Source organism: Geotrypetes seraphini, chromosome 1, assembly GCF_902459505.1.
Source record: "Geotrypetes seraphini chromosome 1, aGeoSer1.1, whole genome shotgun sequence".
NCBI lineage: Eukaryota > Metazoa > Chordata > Amphibia > Gymnophiona > Dermophiidae > Geotrypetes > Geotrypetes seraphini.
Genome location: NC_047084.1, coordinates 296507960 through 296525967, shown reverse-complemented (window position 1 = coordinate 296525967; position 18008 = coordinate 296507960). Strand labels below are relative to the sequence as shown.

Here is an 18008-nt window from a genome sequence, read left to right as displayed (position 1 = left end):
TGGCTGCAGTGGGCTGAAAGTAACATGATTATGAGGGAAAGTGTGCAGTACACTAAACCACTAACACCCCCCCCTTTTTTTTAATCAAACTGCGCTAGCGTTTTTTAGCACTGGGAGCAGCGCGGGTCATTCAGTGCGGCTCCTGGCGCTAAAAAACGCTAACGCGGTTCGATAAAAGGGGGCCGTCCTCATAAAAGAGCAGCTGCTGTGAAAATACTCTCTCTTCAGCAGGCAGCAGGGGGAGGAGCGGGCGGGAAGGTGCGGCCTCAGCTTCCTGGCCGCTGTTTCCTGAGCTTCTACCGAGGCAGGTGCTGCTTTGTGTACCGAATTTTGTCCACTCTGTGAGCCGAGGGAAGCTTGGACCAGAAGGGGAGCCGGGTGGAGTTCTGCTTATCACGGCCAATGTGAGCTCCTTGTGTGACAAGGTGGGTATGGGGGAGGGGCGTGTCCGACCTGAGGCCTGCCCGCGCAGCTTCATCTCCTGCTGGGCCAGTTTTTGAGAGCTGGAAGAACTAAATAAAGTAACGGACAGGGGAGGGGGTTGGGTATTCGCTCCATAAGACGCACCCATATTTCCACCCACTTTTTGGGGAGAAAAAGGTGCGGCTTATAGAGCGAAAAATACAGTATATCCGTCTCAGGTGGGCTTTGTTCAGAACCATTTTGCGGTGAAGAATGTGAGAACTATATTGGCCTCTTTGGAAACTGTTAGAGAGCTCAAAGGCACGATAGATCACTGGTCTGACCCAGCAGTGACAATTCTTATGTTCTGCTGATTAGCTTTGATGTGAAGAAGGCCTTCGAACAGGTCATTTGGGGTTTTATGTATGTGGTTTTTACAGAAATATAGAGGGTTCATTTTTAGATGCTATTCAAGCACTCTATGCTTGCCCTAAGGCTCAGTTGTTGGTTAAAGGATATGTTTCAGTTGAATTTTCTATTTTGGGGGTGGTACATGACAGTGATGTCCTCCATCTCACCTCTTCTTTGTTTTGTCCCTTGATCCCTTGTTGCAGGAAATGTATGCAAACTGAAATTGAAGGAATGAGACTGTGAGGACATGTTTTTAAACTAGCAGTTTTTGCCGATGACCTTTTGGTGCACATCCACTAAGCCAGTTCATTCCATGTGAAATGTGATGGAAAGTTTTGTGGAATATGGAGAATTCTCCTGTTATAAATTAAATTGGCTTCTTACATCGGATGTTATCGATGTTAATTAGCACTCATTAAAATTTGCACATGCATCTGGATGCATCTTATTCTGTAAATTATGGCATCTAGCACTTATCTCAAAAGGGGCATGGCCAAGGGCAAGTTGGAGACGTTCCAAAAGGTTGTACATAGAATTACAGAATTCTTCCTAACCGTGCCTAACTTGGACATTGGCGTTTACACCAGGTTTCAGCAGGCATAAGTCTGGCCCCAAAAAGTTAGGCGCAACATCCATGCTAAATGCTGTTCTATATAAGGTGGCATGCATTTTACAGAATAGTGCTGAATTTTTTGGTGCTCGAGTTTCAGCGCTATTTATAGAATTCCATCCTAAATTATTTTAGCATGTATGTTATAGAAAAGCGCCTAGCACTCTGTAATTATCGATGTTGCCAATCATGTGCCTAAGTGATACTAATCTGTAAATTATATGCATAATTGTCACCTATCTTGAGGCATTAATTAATAGAATTGCCCGTTTGACTATTACTTGGTGTCTTCAGCTAACTGTTTTTTTCATTAGGCCATAGAGATGGAGCTGCGTAAGATGGAGGTACTTCAAGCCAATCGGCACGTGTCCCTTTTGACCACCTTCATGCCCGACAGCTTTCTCTGGCATGGAGGGGACCATGACTGTATCCTGGTGTTGCTGCTTATTCCACGGCTCATATGCAAGGTACATGCAGCTTCAGGAAGATGAGGAAATCAGTGTATTTATTCTCATTTTTTAGGAAGGATTCACACTGGACTGAGACAGTTTCTAATTTCTCTCCCCTCACTGGCTCATACATTTCCAAGCACACTGTGGGCCCAGTATTTAAAGGGACTTATATGCTTAAAGGGCAGTTCTGCAATTAGGCATTTGCATTTATTTATTCAATTTTCTTCACTGTTCTCCCAAGGGCGCGCAGAACGGTTTTCATGAATTTATTCAGGTACTCAAGCATTTTTTCCCTATCTGTCCTGGCAGGCACACAAGCTATCTAATGTACCTGGGGCAATGGGGGGATTAAGTGACTTGCCCAGGGTCACAAGTACAGATCAATTGTATGTGTGAATGTTCATAATACCTGCACATGAGCATAAGTGGCAGTAAAACAATTAAGTGCCATTCTGTAAGGACGTATATAAGTGGCATATTGCCTGATATTTTGCTCTATTTACATGGCCAGGAATAGCCCCATTTAGCTGACTAAGCGCTAATATTCAGCATGAGATGGCCTCTGAATATCAGTGCTTAGCAGCTAGCCTGGTCACCGGCCACGTCACACGACATAGCTGGTGTGTGCTTATTTTCAGCAGCTGACCGGCTAGGTGTAGTGGCCAGATAGACCCACATAACTAGCAGGTCTATCTTTAGCTGCTGTGACTTAGCCAGCTAGCTGATAAATATCAGCTTAACTGGTTATATCAAAAGTAGCCAACCCCTCCCCCACCTGAAATTCAATGCTGGTCACCAGATATGGCCTGGAATTGAATTTCTAGATTTGCCGCTGACTGTGGTGAATAGCTGGGCTGCCTCCCATGATTTGAATATTGGGCCTATAGCAACTAAATACAAAGGAGGTGTTCATATGGGCAGAGCATGGGTAGTGCTGCCAATTATACAATATCGTAAGCTACATGTACTCTTGCCACATTTAAGCACCTGCAGTTACCTCAGGTCAATGGCTGAGATAACTGTCGGCAGCTAGATTTTATGCAGTTGGATACCGGGTTGCACTAATGTTCTATACCAGCATCTATACCTCCCTGTCTGCTGGCAGTTATTAATTTCCAGCACCACTCACTATATGTGTACTGTTGCTGAATATACTTGTTTTTTTAAATGTTGCATCTAAATGGTGGGCCTTCCCCTTCCCGGTGCATCATGGGATGCACCGGGGAGGGACCTAATGCCCTGATTGGCCCAGGCGCTTAAGGCCCCTCCCATTGGAGGGGACTTAGGCACGTGGGCCAACCGGATTCTTAGGCCTCTCTCCCAGTGCATTCTGGGATGCACTGAGAGTGGCCTATGATTCCAATTGGCCAGATCCCGTAGGCCACTCCCATGCATCAGAGGAAAAGCCCTGCCAGGGCTGGCCACGAGCAACCTGTTTTGAGTGCTGCCTCCTACTGACTAGTCTCTGATTCAGGTAAGGAAGGGAGGAAAGAAGGGAGCTTCTGCTGTTTCAGGGCTGGAGAGAAGGGGGGGAGGGGGTTCGCAGTTCAGGACCGCCACTGCCTTCTACTGCTTCAGGGCTTGAGGGAGGGAAGGGGGTTGTGGCTCAGGATCGCTGCCATGCTGGTGCTTTGGGCAAGAAGGGGGGGGATTCACAGTTCATGACCACCTCCGCTTCTACTGCTTCAGGGCTTGAGGGAGGGGGGGGGGGGGTTGTAGCTCAGGTCACTGCTGCTGGTGCTTAGGGGGGTCTTTTTTTTCCCCCAGCAATTTTTTTGCCAGTTGGGTAAGAGTGCCAGTTGGTTGGATACCGATTAACTGAGATTCTACTGTCTGAGTAACTGTGATTAATGCATAAAGTATAGGATATATGCACCTGTGTTGGGTCTTTTTGTCTGTTGGTGCTTTGCTAATAAAAGAGTGCTTTATACTTCTGTGTGTTCTTTTATTTCTCCATGTGAGGCAGGATAACAGGTTTACATGCAGAAACCACATTTATAAAATTGCCCAGGTTATAGGTACATATACTTCTTTATACATACACCCGTCTGTCTAATCTGTTTGTAGAAGTGGAACTTTGGGGAGGGGGGGAGGAGATTGCACTTAATGCATATATTTGACAAAATAAACTCAGATATGCCTAATATAAATTGAGATATGTGTTTGTGTTTGAGGGCAGGTGCAACTGTGCGCAGCTAGTTTCTCAAGGGGTTATTCTTAAATGGGAAAATATACATACTGGCTCTGATTCTATAAATGTTACCTACCAACGGGTGCCTAGATTGAGGTGTCCTACTGATGTAGGTGCTTAACTTAATTTTTTTTATAATTGGTTAATTTGCGCTAATAATTGAAAGTCACATTAAAACCAATTAATGACAATTTTTAAAAAATTATTTAGCCGGTAGGTGCCTACCACTGCCTACCACCTCGCATTAGGCATCTACACCGAAGTGCCTACTGGCGCCTGCCCAAAAAGTAGGTGTGGTTGGAGGCAGAGTTAGGGTGTGGATTGAGTTAAGCACCAGTATTTTAGGCCAAGAAAACCCTGGCCTAATATACTGGCACCTAAGCTGTACACGCCTACCAGTGCCTAACGATTTAGGCGCCACTAGGCACAATTCTATAAACAGCATCTAATACTGAGTGACATGCAATAGGTGCCATTTTTTAACTGGGCTGTATATATTATAATGTTGTCTTCGGTCAGGTTCCTCTATATTTGGCTAACATATTCTCCATGGCCTCTCAGAGAAAGAGTAGAAGATCTCATGCCCTTTTTGTATTTCCGCCCGTCAAGGGTTGTAAAAAAAATTAAAAATACCATGATCGTATTCTTTCCTTTCAGGCAGCGTTTTACGACAAGGACTTTCGTCACCTTTTTCTTACGTCTCATTCTTATTTACATTTCAGATATCAATTAAAAACTTATCTCTCTTCAAAATGTATGGCTGATTAGATACTTATGATTCTTTCCATTTGTTTATTAATTCATCTTTTGTAAACCGCATTGAACTCCAAGGTTATGTGGTATAAAAATCCAATTTTATGTTATGTTATTTTCTTCGACACCTACTGAGTTAGGCACTGTTTATTGAATCAGACCCACTGATTATTTAATGTAAACTTGGAGCTACAGAATTTGTATGTTTGTGAATGCCCTGTGAATATTATGTCGTAGGCTGAACTGATCAGTAACCAGGCTCAGGAGAAGTTTGATCTGAATGGGAATTTGGCAGAACGGACTGGACTTCGTGGAGCAGGTGGGGAGCAGTTGAGCTTTGCGGCTGGGCTCGTGTATTCACTCAGCCTTCTACATACTACGTTGCACAAATATGAGCAGTGAGTATCCTGTGGTGATAACTCTGCATGTTGTGGTTAACTGGAAAATGCTTTGTAAACGGTACAGGTTAGCATGTGGTATGAGTGTTCTTCAGCTTTTTCAGCTGAAGTAAAATTTAACCAGGGTGCATTGTAATCCTGTATGAGAGTCGCACCAGAAGGATTCTGTGACAGAGCTCATCAGAAGAAGGGACCTAAAGAAAGTGCGCAGGCTGAGGTTCTGGGACTAGAAGAGCTGCTGGAAATGTAAAGTCTTGCATGTAGGAAACAAAAACCCGAAGTACAGCTATACGACGGGAGGGCTGGTAATGGGTGAAAGTATCCAAGAAAAGGACTTGGGGGTAATAGTGGACAACACAATGAAGCCGTCGGCACAGTGCACAGCGGCCTCTAAGAAGGCGAATAGAATGCTGGGTACTATCAAGAAAGGTATTACAACCAGAATGAAAGAAGTTATCCTGCCGTTGTATCGGGCGATGGTGCGCCCGCATCTGGAGTACTGTGTCCAATATTGGTCGCCGTACCTAAAGAAGGATAGGACGATACTCGAGAGGATTCAGAGAAGAACAACACGTCTGATAAAAGGGATGGAAAACCTTTTATATGCTGAAAGATTAGAGAAACTGGGGCTCTTTTCCTTGGAAAAGCGGAGACTTAGAGGGGACTTGATAGGGACTTACAAGATCATGAAGGGCATGGAGAAAGTGGAGAGGGACAGATTCTTCAAACATTCGAAAACTACAAGAACGAGAGGGCATTTGGAAAAATTAAGAGGGGATGGATTCAGAACCAATGCTAGGAAGTTCTTCTTCACCCAAAGGGTGGTGGACACCTGGAATGCGCTTCCAGAGGGTGTGATAGGACAGAGTACGGTTTTGAGGTTTAAGAAGTGATTAGATAATTTCCTGAAGGAAAAGGGGATAAAAGGGTATAGATAGAGGATTACTATACAGGTCCTGGACCTGATGGGCCTCTGTGTGAGCGGACTGCTGGGCATGATGGACCTCTGGTCTGACCTAGCAGAGGCACTGCTTTATGTTCTTATGGACAAAACACCCCTAGGTCAGAGGTGGCAAGAGGTCTACCTATAATGACCATTTACCTTCGGTGGCAGCCACTGGGCACTGAGAGATAAATTCTATAAAAGGCACCTAAAGATAGGTGCCAAATTGACATCTAAGTTAGGCACCTAACTTAATATATTGGCTTAAGTTATGAGATTTAATAAGCTCAAAACTGAAAAAAATTGAATAGCTCAAAATTGAAAAAAATAAAAATTAATTGGAGTGATAGGCACAAGATAGGCACCTATCTTATGATGCCTAACTCCAAAGTTAGGCTTGTTTAGGGGCAGAGAAGGACTTAGGCGCCTATAATGTAGGCTTTTAAAAACCTGGCCTACCTTGTAGATGCCTAAATTATAGTTAGGCATGATTCTGTAATGAGCACCTAAGTGTAAGTGACATGAAATAGGTGCCTAACTTTAGACATCTATCTTTTTAGGCACCCAATTACAGAATCTGTCCCTACCTGCAGAAAACCAGAGCCCAGGGAGAAGAGCAGTAATCATTGTCTCAGTACTGTGAGGGTTTAAAATAGAAAGTGATAGTGACTACTCCAAGACCCTCTTGCTTCATATCTTCTATGCCTTTTCAACATCATGTCTCTGTCACATTGGACTCAATTTTGTAAAGAGTGCCCAAATTTGGGCACCATAAAAAAGCATGCTAAATGCTATTCTATAAATAGTCCTGAAAGTTGGGTGTCATTATGGAAAAGTGCTTAACGCCAGGATCCACGCCTAATTTGGGGGGGTGAGGATTTACACCAACTGAACCCTGGTGGAAATCCCTGGGCCAAAATCAGGCATGAATCTCCCGAATTCTGTAACGCTGTGCGCAAATGCTAGAAATGCTGCTGACCTGACCCATGCCCTTCCCAACACCACTCCCCCTTTTCGGATTCATGCAGAAAAAAAATATGTGTATACCTTTATAGACTAGCAACTGTAAAGATGTATTCATAAATTCCAGTTATTATTACCATTAATCATTTCTGTAATGCTACTAGACATACGCAGTGCTGTACATCAAAACACAGAAGAGACGGTCCCTGCTCAGAAGAGCTTACAAACTAGTCAAGGCAGACAAACTGGACAAGAAGGTGCATCAATACATTGTGCTCAGGTGTAGAAGTTACAGATTGCCAATCATTGATTGTTAGCATTTGATTATTGTTGCTAATTGGCTCATACAGCAATTAAATTGTGCATGCAATTTGGGAGTGTGCATTTTTGAGCACTATATATAGAATTAGGGAACTTGCACCTTGGACCAAGTTTTTACTTAGGATGTTATGGCTATGCACGAACGTGTTCCAAACCAAGACTTGTGAATCTGTAAATGTTGGCAGTGCCCACCAGAGTTGTTTACATTCACTGTTTTACTGCAGTCAACAAATTCAACATCTTTCTAGCTTCTTTTACCTTCCATCTTTGTTCCTCAGCAGTTCGCACAGACTTGTCACCACCACATACCTGGAACTTGAGTTATTGTACAATTCAACTACACACTTCGGGGCTTATTTTTGAAGCCCTGTATTGCATGGACATACAAATATTGATTTTTTTTTAAAGCCAGAATATGGGCATTTAAAAATGCTGTATGTCCTTATGGCAAGGGGTGTGTGGTTTTGGTGTGTTTTGGGTGGGACAAGAAAGGGGCCGAAATATGGAGATCCAACTCTAATTGTAGAAGAAGAAGGGACATCCATATTCAAAGAGATGGACTCTGTATTTAGACCTAGTACGTGGCATGTCCAAGTTACAAAAAGGTGTTCTGATGGAGCAATTCTCCACTGAATGGAATAAGGGAAGTCGCAGTATGCATTTTCCTATCCAGTGGCGTGGCGAGGGTGAGCAGTGCCTGGGGCAGTGGCGCCCTCTCCCGCCCTCTTCTCTGCCCCCACCCCCCACCATCCACTCCTTCCTCACCCATTCCCTTCCCCCATACCTCTTTAAAGTTCACAGCATAAACATCAACCCCCTTGGCGCAGGCCCAGGAAGTAACGTCAGAGGAAGAGCCGATGATGGTGCAAGCAGCGGGTTGGGGGTTGCTGTTCATGCCGCAAACGTTAGAGGTACGGAGGAAGGGAAGGGGCACGCATGCACGGGAGTGGGGGGGCAGGGAAGGAGTGGGGGACAGAGAGGAGGACAGGTGCTGGCACTCCCAACAAGTCAGGCGCCCAGGGTGGACTGCCCACCCTTACTACACCACTGTTCCTATATTTGAGCATTATTCTTATTTATTATACTTTTTACTTCTACTTAATTGGAACTGTCTTTGAGATTAATTAATTAATTTTGATTCTGATTTTGAATTAATTGTAATTTCCATTTTTTCTGCGAAACCATTTGACATTTATTTATTTTTTATTTAACGCCATTTACCGCCTTTTTGAAGGCACTCACTCAAGGGGGTGTACAGCATATGGACTGTTTGCCCTGTTCAGACCCCCCCTCTTTTACTAAAGCCAGCCGCTCAGACCCCAGCGCGGTAAACGTTCCGATGCCCATAGGAACTGAATGGGCATCGGAGCATTTGCCATGCGGCACTCGGCTTTGTAAAAGGGGGGCCATAATTTGGATGCTCAGTTTGTAAAACGGATGTTAAATGCTAGAGATGGCCAAAACCTGGATGTTCATTTCCCATGTATTGTAGAATAGGCTGTAAGGCAGCAGATCCGTTTCTAAACTACATGAAATATGGACATCCATATCTGACATACCGACCTGGATGTCAATATTCTCAATTGGACGACCTTTCTCAAATTCTGCTCTTTATATACTTTGCTGAACCCAAAGCAACCACCACCAATGCTTCTCTTCTGTCTGCTCAGGGCCCTGAATAAATGCAGTGTGGACGTCTATAAGAAGGTGGGGATGCTGTATCCAGAGATGAGTGTCCATGAGCGTTCCCTGGATTTCCTGATCGACTTGTTGCACAGGGACCAGTTAGATGAAACCGTGAATGTGGAGCCACTTACAAAGGCTATTAAATACTACCAGGTATACTATAAAGGCTGATTTAGGGGAGCATGAGTTGTACAAATGGACAAAAAAAACCCTGTGCTGAAGTGTGCAGGTGACAGCAAAGGGTAACATTTTATGATATACATATCGGGGCAATTTTTAAAGGGCTGCCTGGGGTAAATGGGCATTTACCACAGAAGCTTCCACTCACAGAAAATTGCTTCAGGTTCTCTGTAGGAAAAGCAGTTAGGCTGCTGACCTCAAACACCTACATTTATCTGTGGCAAAGGAGAGAGCCCTCATAAGAGATCATACAACAAAGGGGAAGCATTTTTATGAATTACCTTAACTGTAAAGTTATGCGTGCTGTTTAAATATGCACAGAAAATGATGGGTCTATAATCACATGTCACTGTCAGCACTGAAGTTTAAATATACTATGCATCAACTTTTTGGGTCCTGCAGGAACAGGCTTCATGCTCTGATATTATGGGAGTCTTATGGGGTTCTATACAGAAGGCACCATTTCTTGAGGGTACATGCAAATGCAAATAGTGGGCAAAAGATGTACATACACTTGGGAAGAGTAAAGCAGTGCTTCCAGTTACATGCAGAATACTGTAGGTTATGCAGGCCCTTGCCCCATTTGGGGGCCCACACTAATGCTTAAGGCTAAGGCTGCTATAACTACTGGTGCTGAAATGTAAAGCACACCCATATCGGGTTACACTAGTATTCTATAATGGAATCTAGGCGCCCAGATGCCATTATAGAGTAGGGTGACACAATGCAGCATCAGGGCACCTACAATGAGTTGCCCATTTATAAACATCATGGTGGCTTCCATGTGAGATGAAATATTTTAGGTCCACAAAGCAAACCAGGTGGAGCCAGTTCCTGGGCACACAAGTAAAAATCTTGAATGCTTTTTACTACTGATGTCTCCACGGCGGTTTGAGCAACATCACCAACGTGAGCTTTTTCGTCTGTAAGTTTTACAGGGCTCCTGAGGAAGGCTAATTTGCCGAAACACGGCCCATGTTGGGTCGGGTCTAGGCTCCAATGTTTTGTTGGTGTACTTTGAAATTTGAAATAAAGCATTCAAACTTTTTACTCCTGCGTCCAGGAACTGGCTCCACCTGGTGTGCTTTGTGGACGTTTCTTGTTTCTTTGGGGAGCCTGGTCTATTGCCTCTGTTTCTAGGGTCTGCAGTTGTTTCAGCAGGCCCTTCCAGTGGCTTTGTGGACTGTACAGATGAAATCTTTTACTATGAGAGTTTTCTAACATCACCTATTCAGATAGTAAATATATGAAGGAGTTGAAAGTTTGAGAAATACGGAGAGCCAGGAGTCAAGGTCAGTGAGAAAAGAGGATAGGGATTTGTTAGGAGGTCGATAAATGACTGCTGCTTGGAGAAGGGGAGCAAATAGATAGATGGAGTGGACTTTGAAGGAGGAGAAGCAGTGAGACTCAGGCAGGCAGAGAGGTTGAAATCTACAGGCAGGTGAGAGTGACAGCACAACCCTTCCTCTGTGACTTACTGGGTGAGGCGTATGGGAGAAGTGGTAACCTCTGTAACATAAGGTGGTGACTGAAACAGAGTCTTCAGGGGAGAACCAGGTTTCAGTTAGTGCAAGCAGGTGGAAAGAATGAGAAATTAAGAGGTCATGACTGTAAGCAAGCTTGTTGGAGTTAGAGTAGGCATTCCACAGGACACCTGAGAAGGTAGAGAAGGAGAGGAGAGGAACAGGAATAAGATTGAAGAAGTTGCGGTTTGAAATGCATGTGTAGGGTAAGTTTTGATAAAGAGGGCCAGGATTAGGGATTAGAAGGAGGAGCAAAAGAGTACGGAGACAGGTAGGGGAGATGCAATGATGGCGATGCAGGTGAGATGCAGTAAGATAGGATGAGAAGGGATGAATGAGGGGGAGAAACTGTTGAACTCTTAGAGCTGTGAAGAAGATGGGTGATAGAAGGGATGGTGAGGTGGTGAATTCAAAAAGTGGACAATATGAACTTGAAGAATTCAGTGGTTTGTGGTGGAGGCAGGGCAGGATTAATTTGTCGAGGGCCCCTAGGCACACAAGTACACTGGGCCTCCTGCCCCACCCCGCACCACCCTACCATGCGCCCAAGCAGAAACAGGAAGCTGCGTCAGAGGGAAGCTTTGGGCAAGCAGCACCGCTTGCACAATTACAGTTCCCATTGCCTTTTTTACCCGCGTTGCTTGCTTGTCTTACTTTCCGTCGATGGGGGAGGGCTGCGTTGCCAATTGGAGTGGGGTCCGCATTGCCGATCATGGGGGCTCGAATTGCCGATCGATGCTGGAGGGGCCCATCACCATTTGGAAATAACAATGTTGATGCCCTCCTTCATAGGGCTCCCCTGACCATTTCGGGCCCTAGGCAAGTGCCTACTTGGCCTATTGGTTAATCCTGCCCTGGGTGGAGGAGGAGATTGGGTAAAGTCAGTAAAAATAGAAGAAGGTATAATGGAGCTATATTCTAGGAGAGGGAAATACCTGGGTGAAGTTGATCAAAGTGGGTTGGGGAGTGATGGAAGTTGTCTGTACATGGATGTCAAGGTCTGCTATGTAAGGAAGGTGGATGTGGTTGAGAGGTAACTTTGAGTTAGCAATAATAAGGGTAAGGGAAAAGGAAATGAATGCTTTCTGTGGTTAACTATCCAAAGTGGTTGGTAGTGAAGGATTGTGATTTGTCCAGGGTTGTAGGTTCAGCACTGGGATTTGATCTCACAATCTGTGGGTGCAGAGGCATTAGCTCCACCACTAGATCAGCTAATAGTGATAGTTAAGAGGGCCACTTGATGAGAGGTTTGGAAGTAGCAGTTTCAATTACTGATGATTTTCTCTTGTCAGGATTAACTGGAGGGTTGTTAAGGGTAATCAATAGGGGTATAAATATAATGTAAGCCTAGGATGGGTGGGGTGAGGGGCAGGGTAGGAGGGCAAAAGCAACAGGAACGTGTGCACAGTGTAGCTGTGGAATCAATCTCCAATGATATCCCTACAAGCAAGCAAAGGAGAGAGAGAGAGGGATTGATTTAGGGCTGTAGGTACAGGTTTCGATGGTGATTGATTAGAAAGGTAGTTCGAGGGGCTATGCAGATGGCCAGAGTCTTGATTCAGGGACTGCAGATTCTGCTCCACAGTGGAATTACAGAGAGGAGTAGAGGTTTCAAAACTGGAAGCAGGCTGAAAACTATATAGACCTAGTTATACCGTGGACATGAGGGGAGGTGCCTGGTCAGACACCCTTGCAGGTTTTGTGATCCCATTTTGGATTACAACCTACAAGTTTGGGAAGTGTCTACCTGCAAGGTTAAACAGGTATGTAAGTACCTGAAGATGTTACCACCACACATTTTAGGGGAACCATCCTCTCATTATTCTTGCAACTCAGCAGAAAATTGTTGCGATCACTGAACATCTGGCCTTTTAGCCATCATTAATTTTGATCAGGGGCCGTTTATGGTGACAAAGGACCTGTACATTTTTCTATTTAAGTAATTCCTCATGGAACTCCATTAATGCAGAGAATTTGGAATTGATATTTCTCTGCTTATTTATTTTTCTTCTATCCTTGCAGCACCTTTACAGTATCCATTTGTCTGACCAGCCAGAAGATTGCACTCTGCAGCTGTCTGACCATATTAAGGTAACATCAGTAGTCACCCAACATCCCACCCTGGTGCCTGGTGATAGTAAGTAGGTCTATTTACCTGCTATGAGAGAACAGTTTTCAACTGGCGGATTCAAGCCGACTCTATCCTTTTGAAAACTGTATTTTGTGTGTCTTCTACATTTATCATTTTATCAAAGTAATTACGTGACAAAATTTACCATTTTATCAAAGTAGGTTACGTGCTGAAAGGACATTCAAGCTGGTCTGCAGAAAAATAAGCAAATATTTTGCAAAGGCTCAGAAAATGCTGCAGCTTTTATAAAATATTCGGAGTGCCGTCGAAAGGTACTTGTCTATGTGGAAAGTGCACAAAAATATTGGCTTGTCTATACACAAGCCCACCCAAATAATATGCATTTCCATTATGCCCAAACTGTAAAAGAATACCATGATCCACCAGATCAAATGTACTGGATGAGTCAAACTGAAGTATCAAGGCTCCTTTCCCCTCACTGTTGTCTTAGCCACATCATATAGAAGCGCATAGACTTAGTAGATAAAGACAGGTTGTTTACCCTCTCCAAGGTAGGGAGAACAAGAGGGCACTCTGTAAAGTTATAATGGGATAGATTCCGTAGAAACGTTAAGGAAGTTCTTCTTCACCCAGAGAGTGGTGGAAAACTGGAACGCTCTTCCGGAGGCTGTTATAGGGGAAAACACCCTCCAGGATTTGAAGACAAAGTTAGACAAGTTCCTGCTGAACTGGAACGTATGCAGGTAGGGCTGGTCTCAGTTAGGGCACTGGTCTTTGACCTAGGGTCCACTGCGGGAGCGGACTGCTTGGCACGATGGACCAATGCTTATGTGCTTATACCACTGTTTCTGTACTATAATTGGGTCTAAACACCAACTGGGAGTAATGTAAAATACCAGAAGTTCAGTATATTAGACAATTGTTTAGCAACAAGCCCCTTCATAATTTCTACAAATAAAGGAATCAAGGCAACCTGTGCTTGGAAGGAGACAGAGGAGCTTTCTTGGAGACCTAGTAAATCGAGAGTGATTTCTCTGCTCAGGGAAAGAGTTCTGCGAAACCTGCTAGGAAGCGAGGTCAAAAATAACGGAGGAGTGAAAAATTGTAAGAAAGTTAAATACACAGAAGTGTTTGAATTTCCTGGTGAAAAGGGAGGGAAATCTTACCTGCTAAAACTCTTTTACAGCAGGTGGAAGCCCCAGGTGCCAAGCATATAAGGGACTGATGGAGCTGACCCTGGGGGTCACTTCCAGGTCAGTCCACAAACTCAGAAACACTACTGAGGAGACATTACACAAACAATGTGAATTTCTAATCTAATCTGGATACTTAATTCAATTTCAACATAGATTCTGAGCAGTTTACATCCGAAAGTCAGCACAATATGCTAAGAATTACCTATAGAAAACCATCGCTTTTGTATATTTTGTAGGTTACGCCTGTTATATTATATTGTGTTATGATATGTTCTATGTAGTCTTATATCCTGCTGAATCCTCGCAGATCAGAGCTCTAGGTGAGTCACAAATAGCATAAGTGTTACATAGAACTTATATATATACAATTACATAGTAAATGAAGAGATTACAACCTTAACAGATAAAAATCTTTACACGTGTTTCAGGCCTTTTTATAGGAGGTAATTATATAAGGTTTTATGGGATAAATTCTAAATATTGCGCTGGAAAAAGTGATATTGTATGTTTCGCAATAACATTGCTTTATCAAGGATCTTGCTTGAGAATTGGAATGAGTCAGATGACAGCAGCGGCTCTGGGGGATCCTTGATAAAGCAATGTTATTGCGAAACATGTCGGATCAATAGCTCCCAGGCTAAATTTAAGTCGAGATGAATTTAAACTAAGTATCAAATTCATCGGATTAATTATTATCTATTCTAAGAAAATAAGTCTCTAAATAATATGTAATAAAATAAATTAAATTATTTTTTTATTGGCTAATATAAAATGAGGCCCGTGAGGATAAATATACACCAGAATTTCTGCCTGATATGAAGTTATTATCATAGGAGGAGGGAGGTGTTTCTGAGGCCTTTTTTCTTATGTATAAATTGGACAACTTTTTAAAAAATAGATGAATTTATGAGCTATCTGAAAAGCATATATATACTCAGGTTTAATATATAAACCTTAATAGATATTGCCCGAGTAATTTACATAAAAGTAAAAGTTTCCATCTGAAAGTAGAACTTTGTGCCTAAAGTTAGGCACAGATGCCCTTATTCTATTACTACGTGCTTAACTTAAAGGAACACCCACGATTCACCCATGACTTGTCCACTTCTACGAACCTTGTTTTGACTTGCGCAAATTTTACATGCATGGAGGGGGTATTTTTTGGGGAAAAAATGTCTAAGTATGACTTTGGATATTTCCCGCAAGACGTCCAAATATCAGGCTAGATGTCTTAGCCTAACAAGATATCTATCTTTTTTTGCCCATTTTTAAATACGAAAACATCCAAGTGAAAAACACCCCAAGACAAGCCATTGGGATGTTCAAGCAGCCAACATTCTTAGCAAATTGGCTACATAGACAGCTGCACAGAGCAGAGCAAATGGGTACTCTAGGGGGTACTGCAGTGTACATCACATTAAAAAGTCTCAGGTACACATGTCGCTATAACCTGCTTGTATCGAATGATGAATTCTCTAAAATCCACTCATTATTAATATTAATAGGGGTTGCCATTCAGCAGATTACAGGGAATTGGAAAGATTATACTAAACTGAATTATACTTTTTGGTGGAATTCAGTGTGTCATATTTATAAAATGGAAAGGGTATTTGCTCTACAACAAGGCAATTATAATAAGTTTAAAAAGATTTGGGGGCCATTGACGATTTATTCTGGTGATCAGACATCTTAAACACCTAAATATTGGACAAGATAAGGGTGGGTGGGATTATGACGGATAATAATTGATAATTGTTATTTATTAGTATATGGGTGGGAGGGGTGGGCTTCTTATATAATTATTTATTTGGAATGTTACAAATAAGAATGTCAAGTGATTAATTAAGATATTTATGAATGATTGTTGTACACTTGTAATTTTTGAAAATGAATAAAGATTTTTTTAAATCCACTCAAAACTTATTGTACCTACCTGTTCACCACAATAATAGCTCTTATGCCTGCAGGTATCATCTTTATGTAGGTACAGTAGGTTTGGGGGGGGGGGGTTGGAGAGCTCACATGCAATATAAGCAGGTTATAGTGACATATGTTCTTGAGACTTAAAGTGTCCGTCTGATCTGCTGAGCTGTGTCTGTGTGGCTATCTGAAGATATAATACAGGCTGGGATGTACTGTTTCCTTCACACCTTTGGGTGGTGGAATGGGGTTGACAACCTCTGAGGGAGTAAGGGGAGTCATGCCTTAATCCCTCCAGCGGTCATCTGATCAGTTTAGGCACTTTTTTGACCCTTATTCATTTTTAAAACAGGTCTAACCCCCAAACGTCTAAATAGTGCCCTGGACATTTTATTAAAAGTTTGATTATCCCTGCAGAACGTCCAAGTCCTAAGTCCACCCAAATCATGTCTCTAAAGTGCCCCCTTATGATTTAGATGACTGAAAACAAAATGGCCAGAAAGATGTCTAGAAAGTCAGTGTTGAAAATGGCCACTTGGACGTTTTGACTAGTAAGTTGTCCAAGGGCCAGTTTATGCCACCTTTTGAATGTCTATCTTTTTTGAAAATGAGCCGCATAACTTGTAATTGATTCTAATTAGTGCCAAGAATTGTTTGTTAAAATGCCAATTAATAGCACTAATTAACTTATAAATTGCATGTGCAAATCAGGTAATTTTCAGCATTTCGTTTTTATAAAATTAGGAGGTGTATGCATAAAACAATGTTATCATCTACAGATGGCTGCTAATATGATTGCCTGGGAGTAGATGTGCATTAATATGAGCACTGCCAAGGTAAAATCACCAAATAATTCCACAGTGGGAAGGAAACAGCAAAAAAAAAAAAAAAAAGAACTGTGGAAATGGTGATCTCAATATCCAGATTTATTGTCCAAAATTAAAAATCTTCACAAATAAAAACGATGCATATACTTGATATATTTAACCAATACACAGTAAAAAGTCTGTGGCATGGACCCGACACAGTCCGTGTTTTGGTACTACTGCCCTGGACTGCGCCAGTAGTGTTCCGACTTTCTGACCCTGGAAGGTTGTCAAATAGTGAAACACTGAATTTCACCATCCTGTCACCGTGAATTTTGTCACTGTTCCTGTCCCATTCCTTTAAGATCTGCCTTAACTGCACAAGCCTCAAACACTTATGATTTTAAAGTGTTTGAGGCTTGCGCAGATGAAGACAGAGCTTGCAGGAATGGGGAAGGGACAGGAAAAGAACTCACAGTGACAGGATGGGATAATGAGTTCCCCGCAGGGACGGGGAAAAACTTGTTCCTGTGTCATTCTCTATTACCAACTAATATTAACCAGCAATCTAATTTTAAATGTTTCAAAAAAGACCTAAAGACCTATCTATTTCAGGAATGTTACTAATAATTCCTAAATATTGTAACACTAGTTTTTAATTTGTATCATAGAGGTATTGGTAGTATACAAATAAAATTTGTATTGTGTTATTTTATTAACCTTACAGTAAACTGAAACTGTGAATATGTATTACTTGGCAGTATATTCTCCCTTCCCATTGAACCTATGTCCCAATGCTTTCTCTTCTGCAGTTCACCCAGAGTGCCTTGGACTGCATGGCAGTAGAAGTGGGCAGACTCCGAGCCTTCCTGCAGGTGAGCAAAAGCTTCAAACTTCCCATGAGTCTTAGCGTCTTTAGTTTGCTTGAAGATTATTTAAAGCATTTTAAAACTCAAAAACAAATTATGAAATTCATGGAAAAGAAATCTGTTTGAATTTTTTGACATATTCTTAACCAGCCTATCCAGTGACGTAGCAAGGGAGGTTGGCGCCCATCGTAGTGGCCCCTGGCATTGCCCCACTCTTTCCTGCCACTTGAGCACCTCACTGCCCCCCCACCCCCCTGGGCATACCTCGTGAAATGTTCACTGGTACGAGGAG

General features: G+C 42.7%; 1 protein-coding gene across 4 annotated transcripts in view; it reads left to right on the top strand.

Annotated features, from left to right (window-relative positions):
* LOC117364589 (dynactin subunit 1-like) overlaps positions 1–18008 on the top strand; it is a 250634-nt gene that overhangs the window by 125716 nt on the left and 106910 nt on the right. For all 4 annotated transcript variants that reach the window (XM_033953955.1, XM_033953963.1, XM_033953946.1 and 1 more), the window contains 5 exons: positions 1738–1890; positions 5057–5217; positions 9115–9283; positions 12856–12924; positions 17660–17722. In XM_033953955.1, coding sequence (XP_033809846.1) covers positions 1738–1890; positions 5057–5217; positions 9115–9283; positions 12856–12924; positions 17660–17722 — 615 coding nt within the window. The remainder of the gene's footprint in view (positions 1–1737; positions 1891–5056; positions 5218–9114; positions 9284–12855; positions 12925–17659; positions 17723–18008) is intronic.